This window comes from Thamnophis sirtalis, unplaced genomic scaffold (genome assembly GCF_051295495.1).
Source record: "Thamnophis sirtalis isolate CommonGarterSnake01/CBP01778 unplaced genomic scaffold, rThaSir2_p1.2 scaffold_8, whole genome shotgun sequence".
Taxonomy (NCBI): domain Eukaryota; kingdom Metazoa; phylum Chordata; class Lepidosauria; order Squamata; family Natricidae; genus Thamnophis; species Thamnophis sirtalis.
Window position 1 is genome coordinate 12,037,731 of NW_028261388.1, and position 23,673 is coordinate 12,061,403.

The 23,673-nt window shown below is 45.4% G+C and overlaps 2 protein-coding genes across 4 annotated transcripts; one reads left to right on the forward strand and one right to left on the reverse strand.

The window, feature by feature from the left end:
- Window positions 1-1,310: 1,310 nt before the first annotated feature.
- LOC106550382 (uncharacterized) lies at window positions 1,311-2,216 on the forward strand. The gene has a single exon (XM_014068283.2). The coding sequence runs from the start codon at window positions 1,311-1,313 to the stop codon at window positions 2,214-2,216; it is 906 nt and encodes a 301-aa protein (XP_013923758.2).
- WDR73 (WD repeat domain 73) lies at window positions 2,136-21,490 on the reverse strand. Of its 3 annotated transcripts, XR_015697453.1 has the most exons (10): window positions 21,407-21,490; window positions 18,147-18,214; window positions 16,535-16,623; window positions 14,217-14,305; window positions 10,076-10,143; window positions 8,131-8,295; window positions 6,275-6,646; window positions 4,345-5,052; window positions 2,690-2,954; window positions 2,136-2,254 (listed from the first exon to the last, which is right to left on the reverse strand). XR_015697453.1 is itself a non-coding variant. In XM_087721103.1 (8 exons), the coding sequence occupies exons 1-8, from the start codon at window positions 21,478-21,480 to the stop codon at window positions 4,811-4,813; spliced, it is 1,167 nt and encodes a 388-aa protein (XP_087577229.1). In that variant the 5' UTR covers window positions 21,481-21,490; the 3' UTR covers window positions 3,805-4,810. The 3 variants fall into 3 exon arrangements, 1 of the variants encoding a protein (XP_087577229.1); XR_015697452.1 differs by having other exon boundaries at window positions 2,179-2,954; XM_087721103.1 differs by lacking the exons at window positions 2,136-2,254; window positions 2,690-2,954 and having other exon boundaries at window positions 3,805-5,052.
- Window positions 21,491-23,673: the final 2,183 nt, after the last annotated feature.

Sequence of the window (23,673 nt, forward strand, 5' to 3'; positions counted from 1 at the left end):
ACCTTTCTTGTCATGGTTATTAAGGGAGTCACTGCAGTTCACCTGGTTGTTAAGTGAATCTGGCTTTCCTATTGCCTTTGCTTGTCAAAAGATTGCAAAAGGGGATTGCGTGACTCCGGGACACTGCAATTGTCATAAATATGAACTAGTTGCCAAGCATCTGATTTTTGATCCCATGATCATGGGGATGCTACAAAGGTTGTTAAGTGTAAAAGATAGTCATGTCACTTTTTCCCAGCGCCGTTGTAACTTTGAACAGTCACTAAAGGAACTGTTGTAAGTTGAGGACTATCTGTCTTCTATTCCGAAGGCTGCAGATCCACCTGACATGATTGGACTGTTCAACTTTAGATTCAGAGCAGGGGTCTCCAACCTTGGCAACTTTTAAGACTTGTGGACTTCAATTCCCAGAATTCCTGTCAGCTTGTGGACTTCAACTCCCAGAATTCCTCAGTCAGCTTGTGGACTTCAACTCCCAGAATTCCTCAGTCAGCTTGTGGACTTCAACTCCCAGAATTCTTCAGCCAGCAACTTCAACTCTGGCAGTTGAAGTCCACAAGTCTTAAAGTTGCCAAGGTTGGAGAGCCTTGAGCTAGAAGCTATTTCTAGCCAGTCACTTGTTCCTTGTGAGTGGCTAGAAGTTTGTATTTCAATCTTTCTTTCTCCTCTTTCTTACCTGAAATGGCATACTATACCCATGATGGCGAACCCATGGCATGCGTGTCACCTGTGGCACGCGGAACCATATGTTAGAGCACACGAGGTGTTGCTGCGCCAGCTCAGCTGACTTCGGTCTTCTTTTAAGCCCGTTTTTCACCCTCCAGAGGCTTCCTTGAAGCCTCCAGAGCGCGAAAAACCAGCCCTACAGGCAATCAGGAAGTCACTTGCCCCAAAAGCATGGGGGGGGGGAAGTGCTGGTCATGCGCGCAAGCATGGGAGAGGGGTCACGTGTATAGCACTCCCCCCCGCTTTTGGCACATGATCCAAAAAACGGTTAGCCATCACTGCACTATACTATAATGAATTAAAGGGCCAGGCCCTGATGTGTAGGCCATCAGATGACTGTGGTTTCCCCCCCCCCCCAAACTCCATGTCCAAGCCAAAGCAGAGCCATTCTTAATGACATCATGGGCTCCTCCTAACCTCATTGGCTGGAGGTTGCCATAGCAAACATCAACATTTCTGGCATCGTTGATTCTTTTGGACAGCAGCACCGCAAGACCCAGTTCAAAATTCCTGCATCAGAAGAAAAGCAACTCCAAAAATATTTCTTTGGGGGTATTTATTTAAATAAGGGGCAAGATCAGACAATGTCATTGGAGGATCTGTCAGCAACCAATAGGCAATTCCTTTTCCAGGTAGAGGAACTGAGAGAGCACGTAGCCACCTTGGATTCCGAGAACCAGGAGTTTCTCCACGACAAGGAATACATCAAAGAGCAGCATAGGTGTCTCCGGGAGACGGTGGATCACCTTAAGTCCACCATGGAACACCTGCAGAAAACTGTGGAGGACATCAAAGAAAGTTTGGACCACGTCAACATGGCGATCCACGAATTAGCGCTGCAGAACAAGTCTTTGGTGACAGCCAACAACGACCTCAACCAGGAAATGCACGAGGTCACCAGCCAAGTGGCCGTCTTCAAAAACGACAAACCTACCCACGAGAACGACCTCAAGGAGATGCGGAACCTCCCGTCCGAGGTTCAAAAGTACGTCCGTAACCTGGAGGATAAACTGTCCGAGATGGAGAACAACTACCACGTGGAGAAAATCCAATCGGGCCAACTGAAGGAGAAAGTCATGACTATTCAGCAAGCCAGAGAACACCTGAGGACCCGCATCAAAGACCTCCAGAACCAACAGGACCTCTGCGTGCAGCAGGCCACGTTTCTGCGGCTGGACCAGGAGAATCAGATGCCAGCGGGCATTCTGATGCATGAACTCGTGGAGGCCAGGCTGGTAGGGGTGGCCCGGGACAGGTCGAAGGAACGGAAGATTCTACGTTGGTTATGGATGGCAGTCAAAGTTCTGATGTTATTGCTGTTTGTCTGCTGTATAATCCTTGGCCTTGTCTTGGCGTACACTTGCTTTTTTAATCCCTTGTTCATCTCTGACGCACTTGTGGGGCTCCTCAGTGACCAGAGCATTCAGAAACTTGTGCATCGTTTCTCCCCGTATCTCGAACAGAAAAACGATGGCCTTTTGCCTTATTGAGAAATGAAATTCTATCTCTCCCTTCGTTGACTTGCTACCTAGGATGCAAGGAGAGGATCAATGAATTTGGTAGAAGAACAAAAATGGATTCTTGCATCTTGGTTTCCAGCATTGGAAACATATAATCCATCGATATATGTATATAGATCTTCTTTTTTCTATTGTTGGCCCTATCTTCTTTTTCCCCCCCCTATTGTTTTATTGTTTCTTCTTTCGGCTTTTGCTTAATTAAAGAAAATCAAAAATAAACACGAATGAATCCATTGTGTTTTCCTTCTACAGTTTTCCAAAGTGAGAAGATGCTCAAAAGGGAGCAAATCAGAATCAATTCTTATAGGATCCAATTCACTTGAAGAAATCATTTGCATGACAACTTATCTAGCTCGTAGTACCAATTAAGTTTGGGGGGAATCTTAGCTATCTCAAAAGGGAATGTCCCAAAAGTGCTTTTTTCAAGAGGCACCTGGACTTACTGGGGTTTTTTTTTCTTTGAAGATGTTTTGCTTCTCATCCAAGAAGCTTCTTCAGCTCTGACTGCATGGTGGAGAATGGAAGGATTGATACTCCTTGCAGACAGCTGGTCCTTTGCATTCTTTTAGCCAGGCATTAAGGCCGCTTGGAGGTTTATCTCTGTCCTCAGGGTCACCTGAGTGGTGCAAATGGGTGTGGAGCCTTCTTGGGACTGTTGAAAGGACTGTGTTGTAGACTGGAGATGGATGGTGTCGTATCCCTCCCTCTCTGTTAAGAGAATAGCAATAGCAGTTAGACTTATATACCGCTTCATAGGGCTTTCAGCCCTCTCTAAGCGGTTTACAGAGTCAGCATATTGCCCCCAACAATAATCTGGGTCCTCATTTTACCCACCTCGGAAGGATGGAAGGCTGAGTCAACCCTGAGCCGGTGAGATTTGAACAGCCGAACTGCAGTCAGCTGAAGTAGCCTGCAGTGCTGCATTTAACCACTGCGCCACCTCGGCTTTAATTTTGACATAGATGGCCTCTTTGACCCCTCTTGATCTATTTTGATCTATGCCAAATTGAACAGCCTTCTCTTAAGGGGTGGTAGTGGTGGTGGTGGTATATGACATCTATCTCCAATCTACAACAACTTTGATTTTATATTTTGCTGGTTAAGTAGGCTTGTCATTATAGAAATGGCTAATACAGCAATGGAGAGCCTTTTTTGGCTCGCGTGCCATAAATGGGGGGAGTGCAGGGGGGTTATGTGTGGGTGTGCCTCACCCATAATGCAATGTGTGACCCCCCCCTCGTGCGCATGCACACACTACAGGCAAACACCCCCCCCCATTTTTTGCATGCTATTTTTGCCCTCCTCAGACTCCAGAGGTTTTATAGGAGCCTGGGGAGGGCGAAAACAGCCTCCCCCGCCCCCGCCGGAAGCCCTCCAGAGGCTTCAGGGACCTTCAGGAGGCTTCACTGAAGCTTCCGAAGCAGTCAAAACAACGCTCCGAGCAAAGCGGAAGTCCGTTCCTGAACTTCCGGTTTGCCTGTAGGGCTGGTTTTTTGTGCTCCGGAGGCTTCAGGGAAGCTCATGAAGCCTCTGGAGGGCCTCCGGGGTAGGGGGGAGGCTCTTTTTGCCCTCCCCAGGCTCCTATACAGCCTCTGGAGCCTGGGGAGGGTGAAAAATGGCTTTTAAAAAGGGTGAACTCAGCTGGCCAGCGCGCACATACGCACTGGCTAGCTGAAAGGGCAGCGCCTCGCGTGCCCTGACAAATGGCTCTGGTGCCACGCGTGCCATAGGTTCGCCATCCCAGGGCTAGTATATATTATTATATAAAAGCAAACATTGGTGCTTCATGTTGTTACCTTATTCTACTGCCCCAAAAGGAGTCGGAAGTCAATGCCTTTTTTTTTGTGTTTTCCCCTCTACCCTACAGTTTTCTTTCTCTCCACCCTTATTCTACATTATTTTCATTTTTCTTCGTATTTCTGCATTTTATATTTTGATAAACTAATTTTGAAATGGAAGTGGCAAACATGTCGGAAGAGACCTTCCCTAGTTTCTTGGACTGTAAAAGAGGGGCGGGGGTTGCGTGCAGGGATTGTTCTACTTTAGAACCCGCAAGACTGAGGTCAGCTTTGCGAGGTAGCCCAAACAAGATGCGTACCCAGAAATATTGGCTTTCCTTCTTTCTTTCAAGGTTACATCAACAGCATCTTAGAATAGAATAGAATAGAATAGAATAGAATAGAATAGAATTTGATTATTTGTATGCCGCCCTTTTCCGGGAGGACTCAGGGCGGCGAACAATTCAAAAGGGGGAACATAAAAACGAAATACAAATAATAAAAATAGGCTTATCTTGCAAGATAAGATCATTTCTGACACACACCCCTCGCTTTTACAAACCAAAGAACTAGAGAGAGTCCCTTTTTGAGATGCTTTCCACATCCTCGTTCCTGCTGTGGGCTCAGCTGCCTCTTATCTGGTTCTCATTCTGCAGTTCTTCCTTCTGTCTCCCAAGGTTATTCGCACATATCATGAAACCCAGAGACTCCAGGATGTGCTGTGAAGGGTGGAGATTGCAGGGGACTTCAGAGGGCAGTCTCCAAGGGAGGGGCAGGCAGAGGGCGTCAGACTGGCTCCCTTGCTCGAGGGTCAGACCAGGCCCACACGTGCAGTGATCCATCGCTTGCAGCCGAGAGTAATGTCTGGGCCTTCCAAGGGTGCCAAGTGTGGCTGGTGACCACCGGACTGCTCCCATCCTTGCCGGGGAGGCCGAAGATGTGTCCTTTGTGAATGAACACCGGTTTGGCTTCCTGGCCTGAGGAGTCCCAGTCCTGTGTGTTGTAGACGTGAACTGTCCCGTCAAAACCTTGAAGAAATGAGAAATGCAAGTAAATAGCAACAGCACTTAGACTCGTGATGGCGAACCTATGGCAAGCCTGCCGGAAGTGGCACGCAGAGCCATGTCACCTGGCACGTGACCTCAGCTCCACCGTGTAGGCACACGTGCCTTCCGCCAGCCAGCTGATTTTTGGGTCTCTGCCATGCATGCACGGGGGGCAGGGAGCATGCAGGAGATATTTGTGCATGCATGGGGGGGGGCACATGGGTTCCACCACAAAACCGCGTTCGACTAAACCGCGTTAGACTAAACCGCGTAGCTGACGTCATCAACAGGGCGACAACAGCACGGAGACAGAAGCACGCTGTAAATGCTAAACCTAAAATTAACCCCTAAACCTAACCCCCCTAAACCTAATCCTAAACCTAACCCTTAACCTAATCCTAACCCTAACCCTTAACCTAACCCTAAACCTAACCCTAACCCTTAACCTAACCCTAAACCTAACCCTAACCCTTAACCTAACCCTAACCCTAAACCTAACCTTTACCTTAAGTTGAATCGGCTTGCTTTCAAAGTACTATTTAAAGCGCCCTTCTTTCTCCGCGCTGGCTGTTGTCGCCCTGTTGATGACATCAGCGACGCGGTTTAATCGGGCGCGGCTTAGTCGAGTGCGGTTTTGACGGGTCACGTGTCACGTGAGGGGGGGTCATGCCAGGTTTTGCAGATAACGCCCTGTTCCCAGTGTGCGCATGCACAGAGTTGCCAGACGAAGGGAACAGCTAAAGAACAGGGGTCGACTTGGGAGTGAGGCCACAGGTGGACGGTGAATGGCCCCTCCCATAGGGAATAAAAGAGGAGCGAAAGGGGAGTGGAGTTTGCAGGAGACAATTAGTTTGCTTAATTGGTTCGTGACTCTCCGAGACTCCTTGCCAAGTTTTGCAGATATCAGCCTGGCAGCTCTCCCAGCCAGATAAGGTCTGTGACTATAAATCCTCCCTTGAAAGACTTTGCTGGATGTGAATGAGCAGAATTCACAATAAATCAATAAAAGGGGTTTTTGTCGGGACAAGGAGTTTGCTTGCTCTTGGGAGGCTTCGGTCAGAACACCCTCTGCAAATTCTGCCTGCTTTTCATCGAGGTTGTTCCTTGGGCCGGCCACGCCTTTGCATACCAACCACCCCTGCAGTCCCCATAAGGCTGATGGTGGCAAGCGGCATTACAAAGGTTAAGGACCACATCATCTTACCTGACACCGCCAGGTTGTCGCCCAATACAGGAGCCAAGCTGATGGACAGGAAGTCTGCCCCACAGAGATTAGGGATGGGGACGCAGCATTGGGCCATTTTCAGGGGGCGGGAAGGTTGCCTGATGTCCGTCAACACAACGAGGCCGCCCGAGGAGAGACGAGCAATCAGTGGAGTTTCTCCAGAGCCAACTCCTGCACACCAGCTCAGCCCCTCCGTCGGGGCCCAAGGGGTCCGAGCCTCCTCGAGCGCTCCCAGAATCCCCTGCTGTTGCTGGAAGTCCACAAGGAACAGCTGCCCTTTGGCACCACACACCACGGCGGTGGCTTCATCCAGGAAGTCCAGACTGGCAATTTTGTCAGGGCTGGCAGAGGCTAAAAAGGAAAGAATAGAAATTTGAGTTGGGTTGTGGGTGAGAATTCTGCCACAAGGAACTGGCGTTCAAATGATGCCTCCTCCAAAAAACTACCGTATGTTTCAGAGTATAAGACACACTTCCCCCCCACCCTTAAAAGAGGGTGAAAATTTGGGTGCGTCTTATATACCGAGTGTAGCCAAAAATGGGAGGCACGGAGGAGGCGATGGTCTGTGGCAATCCCTGCAGTTTGGAACAGCTGATTGGGGGCATTCCAGGAGGCCAATCCACCCACCAATCAGCGGCTCATCAGGCTGCAATATGTGCTGAAGCTGACCTGGCTGTTTGCTATTTGCTGCAAGGAGGTATGAGAGTCTGCAGCAGCAATCCAATTCAGAAAGCACGCACAAGTAACTGATTCAGCAGGATTCAATAACTTCTCTTTATATATAAATATTCAATACCAAAACCAGGTTTTCCAACGGGGTAGTGCAGCAGAGAAGTTTCACTTTCAGTTTTAGTTCCAGGTATCAGCACAGCATGCAGCTTTAGTACAGAGCAAGCCACGCCCAGGCTCCTTGCTTCTCTCCTTCCTTGTTGCTCACACAGCAAATACTGTTTTGTTTCCAAACAGCCTTCAACTCTCTCACACACTGACAGGACGCTAGCTAGATGAATACCATGGATACTAGTAGGCAGAGGCAGAATTGTTTTTTTCTTATTTTCCTCCCCAAAAACTAAGGTGTGTCTTATACTCCGGTGCGACCTATAGTCTGAAAAATATGGTAGTTTTGAGCCAATCATTAGGAGATGATAGGTTCTAGTCTCTCTTAAGACATGAAACCCAGCTGGGTGACTTTTGAGCAATCACCAGGAGGCTGTGAATTCTAGTTCCACATTAGGTGAGAAAACCGGCTGGATGTCTTTGGGCCATATCACCAAGAGACTCTGAGTTCTAATCCTGCCTTAGGCAGAAAAGTCGGATGGATGACTTTGGGCCTAGTCACTCTCTCTCAGCCCAACCCACCTCAAAGGATCGTTGTGGGGAGAATAGGAGAAAGATGTGTTGCCTATGTTTGTTCTCATGAATTACTTATAAAGTAAAAAAGGTGGGATAAGAATCAAATAAAGAAATAAATCTATAAATCACACATTTATAAATCCCCTTCCTGCTTGCCCCTCAATAAGGAGGCTATAGGTTCAGTCCTAGGTAGAGGCAGATATTTCTCGCTCTGGGTACAATGAGAATATATCTGCTGAACAGAAATCCACATTGGTGACAGGAAGGGCATCTGGCCAGTAAACACTGCTAGCTCCATTCAGGTGCCCAGATTCCATTCCGCCAGGGATTATGGGGTCATTAAAAAATGATGACGATAAAAAAGCAGAGAGGAACAGAAATAATAAGAAGAAAAAATCAGCCTCTCTCCCTATTTCTAACCCTTTGGGAAGTTCTCTTCCTAAGAAAGGGTTTTGGAGAGGGTTCTCAAAAAAACTGCCTACCAGCCACCCAAGGACTTTTCTCTGATTCAATTTCCGTCATTTGGAGATTGCAGATTCTTTGCCCGTGGAGGACGCAGGCCGGTTTGGCACAGCTGGTTGCAATTTTGGACCAGGAAGTATCTTCTGCCTTTGTGGGAGAGATGACACTCAGTAGCTTAATCATATCTAGGATGAAAGAGAGGAAAGAAATAAGAACTTCCACAAGACTTTCATTTCCATCTAGAAGTACTCCTCAACGTACGAATGCGGTTGGGACCCGAACTTCCCCCGTTAAGAAAAGTGGTTATTAAGTGCTCAATTTTACAATCATTTTTGCAATGTTGTTAAGCGAATCACAAGGTGATTAAGCAAATCCAGCTACCCCCCCCCCCCCATTGACTTCGCTTGTCACAAGCTCTGCGGCAAAGTCGCAATTGGCAATCACTGGAGACACCGCAATTGTTATGAATACACACCAGCTGCCAAGCATCCAAATTTGGATCATGTGACTTTGGGGATGCTGCAATGGTCATAAGTGCGAGGAGCGATTGTACATAACTTTTTCCAGGGCCATTGTAATGTTGAATGGTCACCAAACAAATTCTTGTTAAGTTAAAAACTGCCTATAGTTTCCAAAGCATCACTTTTCTGTAATTTCTCTCACTTTAGAGATCACAACTCAGTTTTTTTTTCCAGGGTATTCTACCGGGTGCCTGGCTGAAATCATACTGGCATCAAGGAAAATGCCAGCCTCTGGCATTACATATAAGGAAAACCTGTATAAAATGTTTTATAGGTGGTACTTACCACTGACAAAATGTTTAAAAACAAGACTGCTAAATGTTGGAAATGTAATCAAACTCCGGGTACATATTATCACATGTGGTGGACATGTCCAAAAGCAAAAATATTTTGGACAAAATGGTTATGGTTAGAAAAAATGTTAAGGCAGCATATAGCTTATAAACCAGAATTATTTTTGTTGGGCATATTGCCAGAGAAATATGATAAAGGCAATGTATATTTAATTTTACATGTTTTGACACCAGCAAGAATTGCAATAGCAATAGCAGTTAGACTTATATACCGCTTCATAGGGCTTTCAGCCCTCTCTAAGCGGTTTACAGAGTCAGCATATCGCCCCCACAGTCTGGCTCCTCATTTCACCCACCTCGGAAGGATGGAAGGCTGAGTCAACCTTGAGCCGGTGAGATTAGAACCGCTGAACTGCAGATAACAGTCAGCTGAAGTGGCCTGCAGTACTGCACCCTAACCACTGTTGTTATGTAAACAAATTGACTCAGACAGTACGCTGCTCACTAAGCACTTATTGTATACAAAGAGAAACTATATAAATAAAATTTATTTTAAAAAAGAGAGAGAAATGTCAGCCTCTGAGCATTGGTGAGCTGCACCTTTGTCTCAAAGTCAAGAATTATAAAGGGAAAGTTAGAAGAAAAAACAATTCCTTCTTTCTTTGTGACTTCAAAGGAGAAGAATGGCAAAGATGCCACAGATGTACAAACATTATGAAACCTCTTTATCATCAAAAAGAGTTGGGGGGGGTTGGACTAGATGACTTACAAGGTCCCTTCCAACTATATTAATCTGCAATCTGTAAAACCTTTTTTTTTAAAGGTGGCTTTCATTTCATCAAACCAGATATTCCTTCAAAATTCACTGAATTAGCATTGTTTGTGCCAGTGTGTGTCTCATAGCTAGCTGGGGAATTCTGAGAATTGAAGTCTACTCATTTTTGAGTTTCTCACACACTGGTTTATGCTAACAGTTGTGAGGAATTTACTTTATGGAAAAGGACTCGGGGTATCTACTTCAGAAGAGCAAACTAATTAAATTGTGGGGGCGAGAAAACTTTTCGTCCTTGTCCCTGCAAACTGTGAGTTGGGTCTGGCTGTCCTAAAGTTGAAACCCAATTGGGAAGTGGAGTAGTTTCTTGGAGGCACACCTGTTTCATCTGGTTCCATTCGCCAAATCTGAAGTCCGCTGTCCGGGGGCCCGCTGGTTACCAACAAACTGAAAGCACAAATCAAGAAGAAACAGAGCAGTGAAAATAATTCTCTCTCCATCGCATGAAAAATTCATTTTAAGATGGATGGACTACAACTTCCAGAATTCTGGAAGTTGGAAGTTCATACATCTTAAAAGTTTGTGAAGTTGAGAAACGCTACTATAAACAAGGCTAAACTGAGTTAGTGGGGCAGGATGTTGGTGGGAACAGCTCTTGTCTGAATGCAATCGGTGTCCTACACCATCCCACTAAGATCCAGCATAGGTTTTCCTTGGTTGCATATAGCAATAGCAATAGCAGTTAGACTTATATACCGCTTCATAGGGCTTTCAGCCCTGTCTAAGCGGTTTACAGAGTCAGCATATTGCCCCCAACAATCCAGGTCCTCATTTTACCCACCTCGGAAGGATGGAAGGCTGAGTCAACCCTGAATATCTCTCGAAGCTATCCAAGCGTGAACCATCCTCAGGTCTTGTGGCAATGAATTCCACAGGCAATGATGCGGTAGAGAGTCACTAGGACCAATATTATTCAGAAACATGTGAATGTGGCAACAATTTAGAATGGAATGGATTGGGTTGGATTGGAATAGAATAGAATAGAATAGAATAGAATTCTTTATTGGCCAAATGTGATTGGACCCACAAGGAATTTGTCTTTGGTGCAGATGCTCTCAAGTGTACATAAAAAGACAAGATCTATTCGTCAAGAATCATAAGGTACAACACTTAATGATAGTCATAGGGTACAAATAAGCAATCAGGAAACAATCAATATCAATATAAATCGTAAGGATACAAGCAACAAAGTTATAGTCCTGCAGTCATAAGTGGGAGGAGATGGGTGATAGGAACGATGAGAAGACTAATAGTAATAGTAATGCAGCCTTAGTGAATGGTTTGACAGTGGTGAGGGAATTATTTGTTTAGCAGAGTGATGGCGTTCGGGGAAAAACTGTCCTTGTGTCTAGTTGTCTTGGTGTTCAGTACCCTATAGTGTCGTTTTGAGGGCACAAGTTGAAACAATTTATGTCCAGGATGCGAGGGGTCTGTAGATATTTTCACAGCCCTCTTTTTGACTTGTGCAGTGTACAGGTCCTCAATGGAAGGCAGGTTGGTAGCCATTGTTTATTTCTGAAGTTCTGATTATCCTCCGAAGCCTGTGTCTGTCTTGTTGGGTTGCAGAACCAAGCCAGACAGTTGTAGAGGTGCAGATGACAGACTCAATAGATTCCAGGTTAATGTAAACTTTGAGTTCAGGAAACGGCGGGAAACCCACTTATCTCCTTCATAATGACCCACTTCTGCTCCGTGAAATTTGAGAATTTGGTGACCTTCTGAAGGGGCCCCAGAAAGACTTGACGTGGTGTCTGCTGAATTCAGAGATAGCCATAGAGACTCACACTAGGTCTCCTTGAACCAGGATGAGTACGAGGAAAACAGATAAGACACATAGAAGGAATGTGCGGTAACTGAGGCAACCTTGAAGTCCTTATTTCTCTGTACGCTTTATCAAACCTTCTATGGCAATGGAGCCAACATGTTTCTTTTTATTAAGACTACAGCTCTTGAGATTAGTAACAGCAGAAGGCTGGGGAAGCACAGATTGTCCACAACTTGCAACTACAATTGAAACCAAAATTTCTGTTTCTAAATGAAACATTTGTTAAGTGCATTTCCCCCCATTTTATCACCTTTCTTGTCACGGTTGTTAAGTGAATTACTGCAGTTATTAAGGCAGTAAAATGACTGCTAAGGGAATCTGGCTTCCCCATTGATTTTGCTTGTTAGAAGGTCGCAAAAGGTGATCACACATGACCTCGGGACACTTCAACCGTCACAAATATGAGTCAATTGCCAAGCATCTGAATTTTAATCAAGTGATCACAAGGATGCTAAACAGTTGTGCGAGAAACAATCATAAGTTACTTTTTTCATTGCCGTTGTAACTTCGGTCACTATAGGAACTGTTGTTTACCTGTAACTTGAGGTTTGCCGATTATGAATGTTCAAGCTTACACCATCTAATTTACCTGTGCACATTTGTGACTGTATCATTTTCTCCTCCTTTTTTGAAATATATCAGTGCATTCTTATGTCTGTGAGAGTTCCTACAGTGCACCGTGTTAAATAAATACTACAGCGAGCCTTGATTATTGGTTGTTGGGCTCCTGTGTTTGATTGTACATTAGCATCCTAATGAGAGCTGCAGTGACGCAGTGGTTAGAGTGCAGTACTGCAGGCTAGTTCTGCTGACTGCCAGCTGCCTCCAATGCGCTCTACACGGGGCAGCCCCTGAAGAGCATTCAGAGACTTCAGCTTGTCTAGAATGCAGCCGCGCAAGCGATTGTGGGTGCACCCTGGTACACCCACGTTACACCTATCCTCCGCGAGCTGCACTGGCTGCCTATTGGTCTCCGAATACGCTTCAAAGTGCTAGTCGTCACTTATAAAGCCCTTCATGGTATTGGACCTGGGTACTTGAGAGACCGCCTGCTGCCAATTACCTCCCAAAGACCCATCAGATCCCACAGACTAGGCCTCCTCCGGATTCCATCTACCGGCCAATGTCGATTGGCGACCACCCGGAGGAGGGCCTTCTCTGTGGCTGCTCCGGCCCTTTGGAATGAACTCCACGCGGAGATCCGGACCCTCACCTCCCTTCAGGCTTTCCGTAAAGCCGTTAAAATCTGGCTGTTCTGACAGGCCTGGGGTTGATGAGTTCCCTTCCCCGCTCGAATTGTGTGACTGTTGATTGTTTTTAAATTTTCTCTGTATTCTGTTTGTTGTTTTTGCCTTGTCTGTATTACCCCCTCCCCTGGGTTTGTTAGCCGCCCTGAGTCCCTCCGGGAATAGGGCGGCATATAAATGAAATTTAAAAAAAATAATTAGCAGTTCAAATCTCACCAGGTTGACTCAGCCTTCCGTCCTTCCAAGGTGGGTTAAATGAGGACCCAGATTGTTGGGGGCTATATGCTGACTCTGTAAACCGCTTAGAGAGGGCTGTAAAAGCACTGTGAAGCAGTATATAAGTCTAAGTGCTATCGCTTATCCTGAATGCTTCAGACCCTAAAAAATAATCACAGTCCCATCATCCACACCAAGGCTGTGTGCAATGTGTGAAACTCATCAGTGTATTCACAAGAGACCCCTGCAGCAAAATTATTTTACGCACAAAAATGGTAGGATGCTTCAATGGAGGAATGGTTGCAAAAGCTGATGGAGTTGGCAGAGATGGCTAAATTGACTGCTTTAATCAAAGGGCGGTGGGGAAACCCACAAGTACTATTGTGGAAACCGCTTCTGGACTTTGTGCTTGAGGTGGGAAAAAAGGAAACTTTGATTTTGGGTTTTACTGATTGTAGGAAAAAAGTTGAGGATCAATGTCACTTCTTATTCTACTGCACCAAAGGGAGTCAAAACAGAATGCCTTTTCTTTCTTTTTCCCTTCTCTACACTTTGCTCTTCCCTTTTCCCTCTCCCATATTTCCTATTACTTGCTTTTGTATTTCTGTATTTTATATTAAGAACTAATAAAAAGCATTGTCAAAAAAAATCATAAAGACAAGAACACAGCATCTCTGGCACAGATTAGCGCTAAAGTCGGCTGTCAATGAGGCAGTCATGTTTCTTTGAAATACAGTTTTTGCTTCTCCTTTTAGGCCTTCCTAACTCAACTTAAGCGGGACACGGTGGCTCAGGGGCTAAGACACTGAGCTTGTCGATCAGAAGGTCGGCAGTTCAGCGGTTTGAATCCCTAGCGCCGCATAACGGAGTGAGCTCCCGTTACTTATCCCAGCTTCTGCTAACCTAGCAGTTCGAAAGCACGTAAAAAATGCAAGTAGAAAAATAGGGACCACTTTGGCGGGAAGGTAACAGCGTTCCGTATGCCCTCGGCGTTTACTCATGCCAGCTACATTACCGGAGAGACGTCTTCGGAGAGCGCTGGCTCTTCAGCTTTGAAACGAAGAGGAGCACCGCCCCCTAGAATTGGGAACGACTAGCACACCTGTGCAAGGGGAACCTCTATCTTTACCTTAACTCAACTTAAGTCATCAACAAGGCTTTTAACTTCCTACCTGGTTCCTGGGACATGTTTGAGTCTGTAGATGGGCCGATCACAGATTCCACCCCTTTCGACCTTGAAATCTCTCTCCGGACATAAACCCTGCAAAAACAAAAAAGCCCCAAGGATCCACTCGTCACATTAAAAGAAAAATAAAACAGACCAGAACAGCAAGATAACATTGGCCACAACTTTAAAAAAAAATAAAGGGAAAAGTTAACATCTGCACTGCCTGCCCCCTGCTGAAGCTACAAGCTAGTGCCCAGCTTCCTCGTAGCATTCAGCTGATTGTGGAAAAGAGAAGCCGAGTCAGCCTTAGATCACTGGGACGGTTGAGTACAGCGAATCCTCGACTTACGGCCACCCCTGAGAGCAGAATTTCTGTTGCTAAGCAAGGTTGTTCCAAAGGTACTTTTTTCAAAAGGAAACTGGGCTTGCAGGTTTTTTTTTTCTTGAAAACGTTTCGCTTCTCATCCAAGACGCTTCTTCATGTCAATTCCTAACATTGCCAGTGAGAGAAAATGGGGAGGAGTGCATTCCACACATACTGTCGGCGGAAGTCGGATCTCAGATTACTGCAGCAGGCTTGGGAGGGGTGCACCTCATTGGGGAATGTGATTTATGACACAGACTGAGGGGAGGGAAGGAACAGGGGTAAAGTTCAGCCATAAATCAAACAAAGCTTAGACATGACTATGAAAAGATCTTGCCTATGATGCTCCTAATAAATGACTAGTTTTGATTTGAAACTTGGCTCGATACTCATGAATCAATTAGGGCATTTTTAGGAAACCTGACACTTCGGTTCTAACTGAATGGCGGGGAATGGATGGGTTTATACTCTTTATATTCAAGTAAGCGGGTTGACGAGCGAGTCACAGCCGATCTTCTTGCCCTGGTCAAGTGAATCACTGTGTTGCTAAGTGAATCATCTGCGTGTTAAGTGGATTCTGGCTTCCCCCGGGGACGTTGCTTGTCAAGAGACCAGCTGGGAAGGTTGCAAATGGCAATCACATGTGTTAGGTAAGCTCCCCGTTGGGAGAGCAAGTACGTTCAGCGAAGCGTTGTGAGAGTTGTGTTGGAGAACACACAAACCAGCATACAGAGACACTGCAGTTTAAATAGGCTTTTGCTTTCGTGGAAATAGAGGTATCAGAGTCCATCAAACAGTCCAAGTCATACACGGATAATTCAGTCAGTCATCAACGTCTCTCAGTAAAGGGATAATCGAAATAACATAGTCCAGTATCATATAATCAGTTCAGTACTCAAAGTTTGCTAGCAGTTGCAAAACTTACAATAGCTCACTGCACTTTCTAACAGCCAGCTTCCAAAACACTCAGATCAGATCAACCCAGCATCTAACAAACAAACAGCTAACAGTCATTCTGGCTCCCTCTTATGGCCGATTGAGGAAAACAGCAACCAATCACATTTTACAGTATGATTTAAAGTAACAGGTACAGCATTGCTATATGATTTATATATTGCCAACCCAACCGTTAGATTATATTCCTAACAACACGGATGCTGCAACTGTCATAAATACACACTGCCAAGGGCCCAAGTTTTGATCACATAACCATGGGGACTCTTATATCTACCCTGGGCTACACACAGGTCCAATAACCATTCAGCATGAGGGCAGTTGTAATCCTCAGATTTGGAGACGGCCAGGATAGGCAAGAGGCTGTGGGATGCAGCTAAGTTTGGGGGTGGTGCTTCTTATACTTCCTATATACAGGTAGTCCTCGACTTACAACAATTCTCTTAGTGACCGCTCAAACTTACAATGGCACCGAAAATAGGGACTGACAACCATTTTTTTCCACACTTACAACCTTTGTAGCTGCCGCATGATCATGTGATCAAAATTCAGATGCTTGGCAACCGGTTCATACTTATGCCCGTTGCTGCATCCCAAGGTCATGTGATCACCTTTTGCAAACCTTTGACAAACAAAATCAAGGGGGAAGCCAGAGTCACTTAAGAAACATGTTAACTACCTTAACTGCAGTGATTCACTGAACAACCGTGGCAAGAAACATCATAAAATGGGGCAAAGCTCACTGAACAAATGTCTTGACAGCCACAGAAATTTTGGGCCCCATTGCATTGCGGTCGTAAATCGAGGACCGCCATGTAATACAAATCCAGATATTGGATTCTCGATCCTGGGTGAATTAATCCCATCTCCTTAGAAAACCATCTAAGTGAACAGCTTAGTTAACAGCAGTCCCTACATCTAGTGGAAGTGAGTTCCACAGGACACTTGCACCAGAGAGAGCCACCAGCTTGCAGATAACCCTGCCAGTGTGATCTCTACTTTACCTTATTCTGTTTTGCAAGCAGCCTCGGAGGCAGAAGAAGCTGGAGAATTTCGTTCCTGCTCCCATTCTCGTATCCAGCGACACAAATGCCTGGGGAGAAAATCACAATCAGTTTTGGCATTGCAAACAGGCGAACAGCCACAGGTAATCCTCAACTTACAACCATTCATTGAGCAATCATTCGAAGGCTGCTCCGACCCTCTGGAACGAGCTCCCCGTGGGGATTCGAACCCTCACCACCCTCCAGGCCTTCCGCAAAGCCCTTAAAACCTGGCTGTTCCGACAGGCCTGGGGCTAAAGAGCTTTTGCCCCCCTCCTCGAATGGTATGACTTGTGTGCTTTTAAATTATGTATTGTTATGTTCGTCTTTTTTATTCCTTGTCTGTACCCCCTTCCCTGGTTTGAATTGTGAGCCGCCCTGAGTCCCCTTCGGGGAAAAGGGCGGCATATAAATGTAATAAATCCAATCCAATCCAATCCACCACGGCACTGAAAAAGTTCTCACATTCCTAGCCAGCCAGCCATGAAAAATGGGCGAAGCGACATTCATTGAACCACTGCATAATTTACTGAACACCTAGAGTGATTCACTTAACAACCGTGGCAAAAACAAAGTTCATAAAAATCAGGCGTCACTCACTTAACAGTGCCTTGCTTAGCAACGGTTGTGCGGGATTCAATTTTGGTCGTACGTTGAGGAATACCTGAACTTAATGGAACACCCTTTTTTTTAAAAAGTCCTCTCTCTACCCTACCCCATTGGAGCAATTATTTTCAACTTAGCCTTCCCACAAAGTTGGTTTCCTCATCTGCTCCACCAGAGAGGCTGATGGTTGTCTTGGAGCAGGGGTATCAAACTCAAGGCCTGTGAACTGGATCTGGCCTGAGAGGTGCTTAGATCTGGCCCGCAGGGCTGCCCTGAAAATAGCAAAGGACCAGCCTGTGGTGCCTCTGCCAATGAAAATGGAGCTCGATTTTCATGGCAGAGGGTTGCAGGAGGCCGTCACAGCCGAAAATGGAGCTCAGGAGCCCATTTTATCTGGCAGAGGGCTGCAGGAGGCCGACGCAGCTGAAAACGGAGCTCGGGAGCCCCTTTTCGTTGGCAGAGGGTTGCAGGAGGCCATCACAGCCGAAAACGGAGCTCAGGAGCCCATTTTATCTGGCAGAGGGCTGCAGGAGGCCGATGCAGCTGAAAACGGAGCTCGGGAGCCCATTTTGTCTGGCAGAGGGCTGCTGGAGGCTGTCGCAGCCGAAAACAGAGCTTGGGAGCCTGTTTTCTCTGGCAAAGGGCTGCAGGAGGCCGTCGCACCTGAAAACGGAGCTCGGGAGCCCATTTTCTCTGACAGAGTATTCGGGCTGCCACAAGTACCCCTGACATGAGTGACGACTAGCTGGCCGTGCCCTCTGGCCATGCCCCCCAGAAGTCAAACACAACTGTGATGCAGCCCTCAGTGAAATCAAGTGGAAAACTTGGTGGAAATCACGATCCTTCTTCATGGCGTGGAAATGTGGAGCCCAGGAGGGAAAAAAGCTCTCCTCAGGAGACCCTCCCCACTGCAGCTACCCCCAACTCATCCAAGTCAAACCTTGAAAGGCAATGAGGGGTCACTTACGTTGGTCTCCTATCCACTCGATGACTCTGGTGGGCCCGGGAAGTTCAAAGAGATGGAGGTCGCTGTATCTAAGCAAGATGAATGGGGAGGGGAAGGGTGTATTCAAGAAGAGGAAAGGAAATGGTCAATGGTCTATATCTCAATGAAGGCAGCAATGCTCCATTTTAAGGCAAAAATAGGGAGCGTTGCCTGACCCTGCAAACCTTGGGATTGTCTGAAGAGCGCAATAACAAGCAAGGTCATCATTGGATGAAGTATCCAAGATCCATGGTGGGGAGATAACTACAGATAGTCCTTGGCTTACAACCATTTAAAATGACAATGGCACTAACAAAGGGCCTTATGACCAGTCCTCAAAACTTACAGCCATAACAGCATCCCCAGTAACAGATTAACAGAGTTAGAAGGGACCTTGTAGGTCATCTAGTCCAACCCCACCGCTCAAGCAGGAGACCCTACACCATTTCTGACATATGGCAGTCCAGTCTCTTCTTGAAAGCCTCCAGTGGTGAAGCTTCCATAACTTCTGAAGGCAACTTATGTTCCATTGGTTGATCATTCTGTCAGAAAATTTCTCCTTATTTCTAGGTTGAGTCTCTCCTTGATTAGTTTCCATCCATTATTCCTTGTCTGGACTTCAGGTGCTTTGGAAAATAGCTTGACCCTCTCCTCTCTGTGGCAGCACCTCAAATATTGGAAGACTGCTATCATGTCTCCCCTGGTCCTTCTCTTCACTAGGCTAGCTATGCCCAGTTCCTGCAACCATTCTTCATATGTTTTAGTCTCCAGTCCCCTACATAATCATCTCTGTTGCTCTTCTCTGTACTTTTTCTAGAGTCTCCACATATTTTCTACATCGTGGCGACCAAAACTGGATGCAGTATTCTAGATGTGACCTTACCAAGGCCTTATAAAGTGGCATTAGTACCTCACTTGATCTTGATTGTATCCCTTTGTTAATGCAATTTAGGATTAGCAATTGTCATTGCACTGGCTGAGGGTCATGTGATCATCGTTTGCAACCTTCCCATCTGTCTTCCAACAAGCAGGATCAATGGGGGGGAGCCAGATTTGCTTAACGATCACGTGATTCAGTTAGCAATTGCAGCGATTTGCTAAAATTGACTCGCATAACAACTGCCTTGATTAGCAATGGAAATTCTGGTCTCTATTGTGGTTGTAAGTCTAGGATTACCTATAGGGGAGCTCACATAATACTTTAAAATTGGTCCCTGAATTAAGCCACTTTCTGAGTTCATATACTACCAATAAGACACAACATAACCTGATTTGTCATGAGAAAAATCTACCATGTGGTAGCTAATGGCCTACAAGGACTTGATAATGAATGAAAATGCCAACGAGCCAGATTGGCAGTAGAGAAAGCAGAGGCCAGTCAAGGTTACCAATCGGTGGGGAAAACTGGTTTGCAAATGACCTTTGTCCCAAAGGTGCTTTTTTTCAGGAGGCACCTGGACTTCTTGGTTTTTCTTTGAAGAGGTTTCGCTTCTCACCAGTAGTGGGATTCAGCCAGTTCGCACCACTTCGGGAGAGCCAGTTGTTAACTTGCTGAGCAGTTTGGTGAATTGGTTGTTTGAAGAAATCATTAGGGAAGAGAACTAGCTGTTAAATTATTTGAATCCCACCACTGCTTCTCACCCAAGAAGCTTCTTCAGCTCTGACGGGATGGTCAAATCCTTCCATTTCCACACCAGTCAGAGCTGAAGAAGCTTCTTGGGTGAGAAGCGAAACCTCTTCAAAGCAAAACCAGAAAGTCCAATTGCCTCTTGAAAAAAAAAGCACCTGTTCCCGGGGTGCTCCCCTATCTGTTGGAAATACAACCAACAACATGGAACATACTACCATATGTGGTGGAAGTGCACATCTGTGAAAAAATATTGGAAAAAAATAAAAGATTGGCTAGAGGAGATTACTACACACCAAATTACACTAAAACCTGAATTATTTTTCTTAAGAATTATAAAAGGAAATTATGAAAAAAAAATTAGATACTTAATTCTACATGTAATCACAGCAGCGAGAATTACATTCACACAAAATTGGAAAAATAATTACACACCAACAGAAGAAAATGTAATAAAAAAAATATTGGAATGTGCAGACATGGATAGGCTCACGAAAGAATTAAAAGAGAAAGAAGAATCTGAATATTACTCCGTGTGGGATTTATGGTATAACTGGCTAGAGGAAAGGGGGGGGGAGCAGGAAAGCAAAAAAGAAAGGAAGAAAGATCAACAAATGAATAAAAAACTACAAAGCCGGAAAATGATTAAAAGATAGAAATACGAGATAGACTGTAGCAAATAAATATTATACAACACGACTCAAATGTAGTAAAGACTGTTATACGTAGAATATATAGAATATTATATATAGAATGAAAAAATGTATGAAATAATATAAATGTGCATATATATAAAGTTATAGTTATAAAAGATTTGTGTAAATAAAAGAATCACAACAGATATATTAAAAAAAATGTAATGTGTTGCCAAGACGTGAAGTTTGTACAAAAAGTTAAAAAATTAAAGAAAGAAAGGAAGAAAGAGAAAGGAAGGAAGGAAGGAAGGAAGGAAGGAAGGAAGAAAGAAAGAAAGAAAGAAAGAAAGAAAGAAAGAAAGAAAGAAAGAAAGAAAGAAAGAAAGAAAGAAAGAAAGAAAGAAAGAAAGAAAGAAAGAAAGAAAGAAAGAAAGAAAAGCACAAAAGGACAACCACGACCTGGATGACTGAGAATCTCTATAGAGACAGCTGACCTTGGCTTCTACTACTTGGTGGGACCCACTCCAGTGGCAATCGGGGTTTGGGGGTGGGGGGCGCTTTAAAAGCACCCGTTCCTTGGGCTTAATCCAAGGATACTGCAACGACTAATGCAATGGTAAAGCCAAGCCCCCATCCCACCCGCCTGTTCTTTCTCGCCCATGGAACGGATCATAAAAGGATCCAAGATTGCTCGAGTTAGGAAAACCAAACCCCGCGTGGCTAAAAAGAGGGGTTGAAGTCGGTGGGGGGTTGGAGAGGCGGGAGGGGCAGGCTGGGGGGGGCTTCACACACCCACACCCCAAGATCACCTCCCTCTTGGGCAAAGAGGCAAAGGGTTGCAAACGCAGCTCCAGCCACTGGCTCGCCCAGAGGCTTCGAGCTGGAACCCCCATCACGCTTGGGGCAAGTCGTGGGGAGGGCAATTGGCTGGGGAGGATGGAAGCATTGCATTCTCCCCCGGGCCAGGGAAGGCGACTCACAGCCTCAGGGAGTCCATCAACCATGCTTCCTCCTCCTCTTCCTCCATTGCCGCCGCGGAAGCAGCTGCGGCCATAGAAGCCTTCGGGGAAACGAGTGACGTCATCTCTTCCTGGGAATTCCAGGGCGGGGACACCCAAGCTCCGCCCCCTTCCCCCCCCCCCGCCGATCCTTCCCTTCCCAGCCAGGCGGGGGCTGCAGAGAGCTATCCTTGCGCGTTGGCTGTGAACGATGGGATTTGCGATCCGGGAACCGGGGCCAGCATTTAGCCGAGACCGTCTTCCCCGCGACCCGTATGCCTGCGTGCAGAAGTGACTTCTTCGCTTGCAAAATTGATCCCGAAGCCAAGCCCAGGGCGTTGGGTTTGCGCAATAAATGCGGGAAGCCTAAGGGTTCACTCTACCTTAACTACTTCTTGAATAAATGGATAGTCCGTCTCTCTTGCAGTCATGACTGTACTTCCTCCTGTCGTTTGAATGCAGCCGGTCGGCCTTCACTCATAAATATTATTTTTGAGTTTTGTTATATTCTTTCATTGATTTTTGTTTCTTTCCTCCCATCCACCTATACCATTTATCCCATATCTGGTAGAATTCTGATTCTTCCTTTCCCTGGATTTCTTTAGTTAGTTTATCCATTTCGGCACAGTCCATAATCTTTCTTATTATTTCATCTTCATTTGGGATTAATTTCTTTTTCCATTTCTGGGCAAAGGCAATCCTTGCCATCCTAATTATATGTAATATTCTTGTTTGTATTTCACCGACATAATTCCTAATAAAAAAAACCTCAGCCGAGTAAAATAAGAGGGTTAAGAATGGTGAAAACCAAATGAAATACAATAGAAGGGGAAATAATATAAGGTGAGCGGTATCGATTGATGATTGCTATTATAAAAAGCAGGAAGTTCCTGTTCGTACTGTATTGTATAAATGTGATGTACGTCTAATTTTTGTGTCTGTGTGTTTTACATGTTTGTTAATAAAAATCTTACAAAAAGAAGGCAGTATTGCAGGCTAATTCTGCTGACTGGCGGCTGCCTGCAGTTCGATTCTCACCAGGCCTAAAGTTGACTCAGCCTTTGAGGTGGGTAAAAGGAGGACCCAGATTGTTGTGGGGGCAACAAGCTGACTCTGTAAAACTGCCTACAGTGGGCTGTAAAAGAACTGTGAGGAGGTATGTAAGTGCTAATGCCAAAAAGAAACCTCCATGTGTAGGAGCTGTTACTCAAATGGGATACAACAAAAGGAGAGGATTTGTTGGCTTTCTGCCCAGCCTGGATGCTTCCCAGAACAAGTGATTGGCAGCTAGAATAAACAGGACACTCGCTATACCAGTGTTTCTCAACCTTGGCAACTTGAAGATGTCTGGACTTCAACTCCCAGAATTCCCCAGCCAGCATTTGCTGGCTGGGGAATTCTGGGACTTGAAGTCCAGACATCTTCAAGTTGCCAAGGTTGAGAAACACTGCACTATACTATATCAGACAAGTGGCTGTCCAGTCTCTTCTCAAAAGCCTCCAGTGATGACGCACCCACAACTTCTGAAGGGAACATCTGTTCCATTGGTTAATTGTCCTCACGGTCAGGAAGTTTCTCCTTAGTTCCAGGTTGCTTCTCTCCTTGATTAGTTTCCACCCATTGCTTCTTGTCCTGCCCTCAGGTGCTTTGGAAAATACATTGACCCCCTTTTCTTTGTGGCAGCTTTTCAAGTACTGCTATTATGTCCTTCTTGATCCTTATTTTTTTCTAGACCATTCGAACCCAGTTTCTGCAGCCGTTCTTCGTATGTTTTAGTCTCCAGGCCCTTTAATCATCTTAGTTGCTCTTTGCACTTTTTCCAAAAGTCTCATTGAGTTTGGAAAACGTGCAAAGAGCAACTCGGCAATTCTTAAGCAATCTGTAATACTTAGAGCAACTCGAATTGATCTCTTTGAAGTGTTTCCACCAGTTGCTCGGTTCTAGGCTCTTTTTTTGGGTACAGTTGTCTCTTGAAAAAAGAAAAAAAAAGGCACTATTGAGATAACCATGACTTGGATGAATGAGAATCTCCATGGATGTTCAGCTCTTTAGTATCTTTGGATAGTTTATTAATGTAGATGTTAGCTGCCAGCTGATGTTAAGAATGGCCCTGTTAAGTCAAAGTTTAGATAAAATGATTTAGATGGACTAGTGCTGGTTGAAGCCAATTCATGGCTCGCTTGTAAAAAGTTCTTTCTTAGTTTGCTACTAAAATTAATGGGCCAGGCCCTAATGTGAAGGCAACTGGA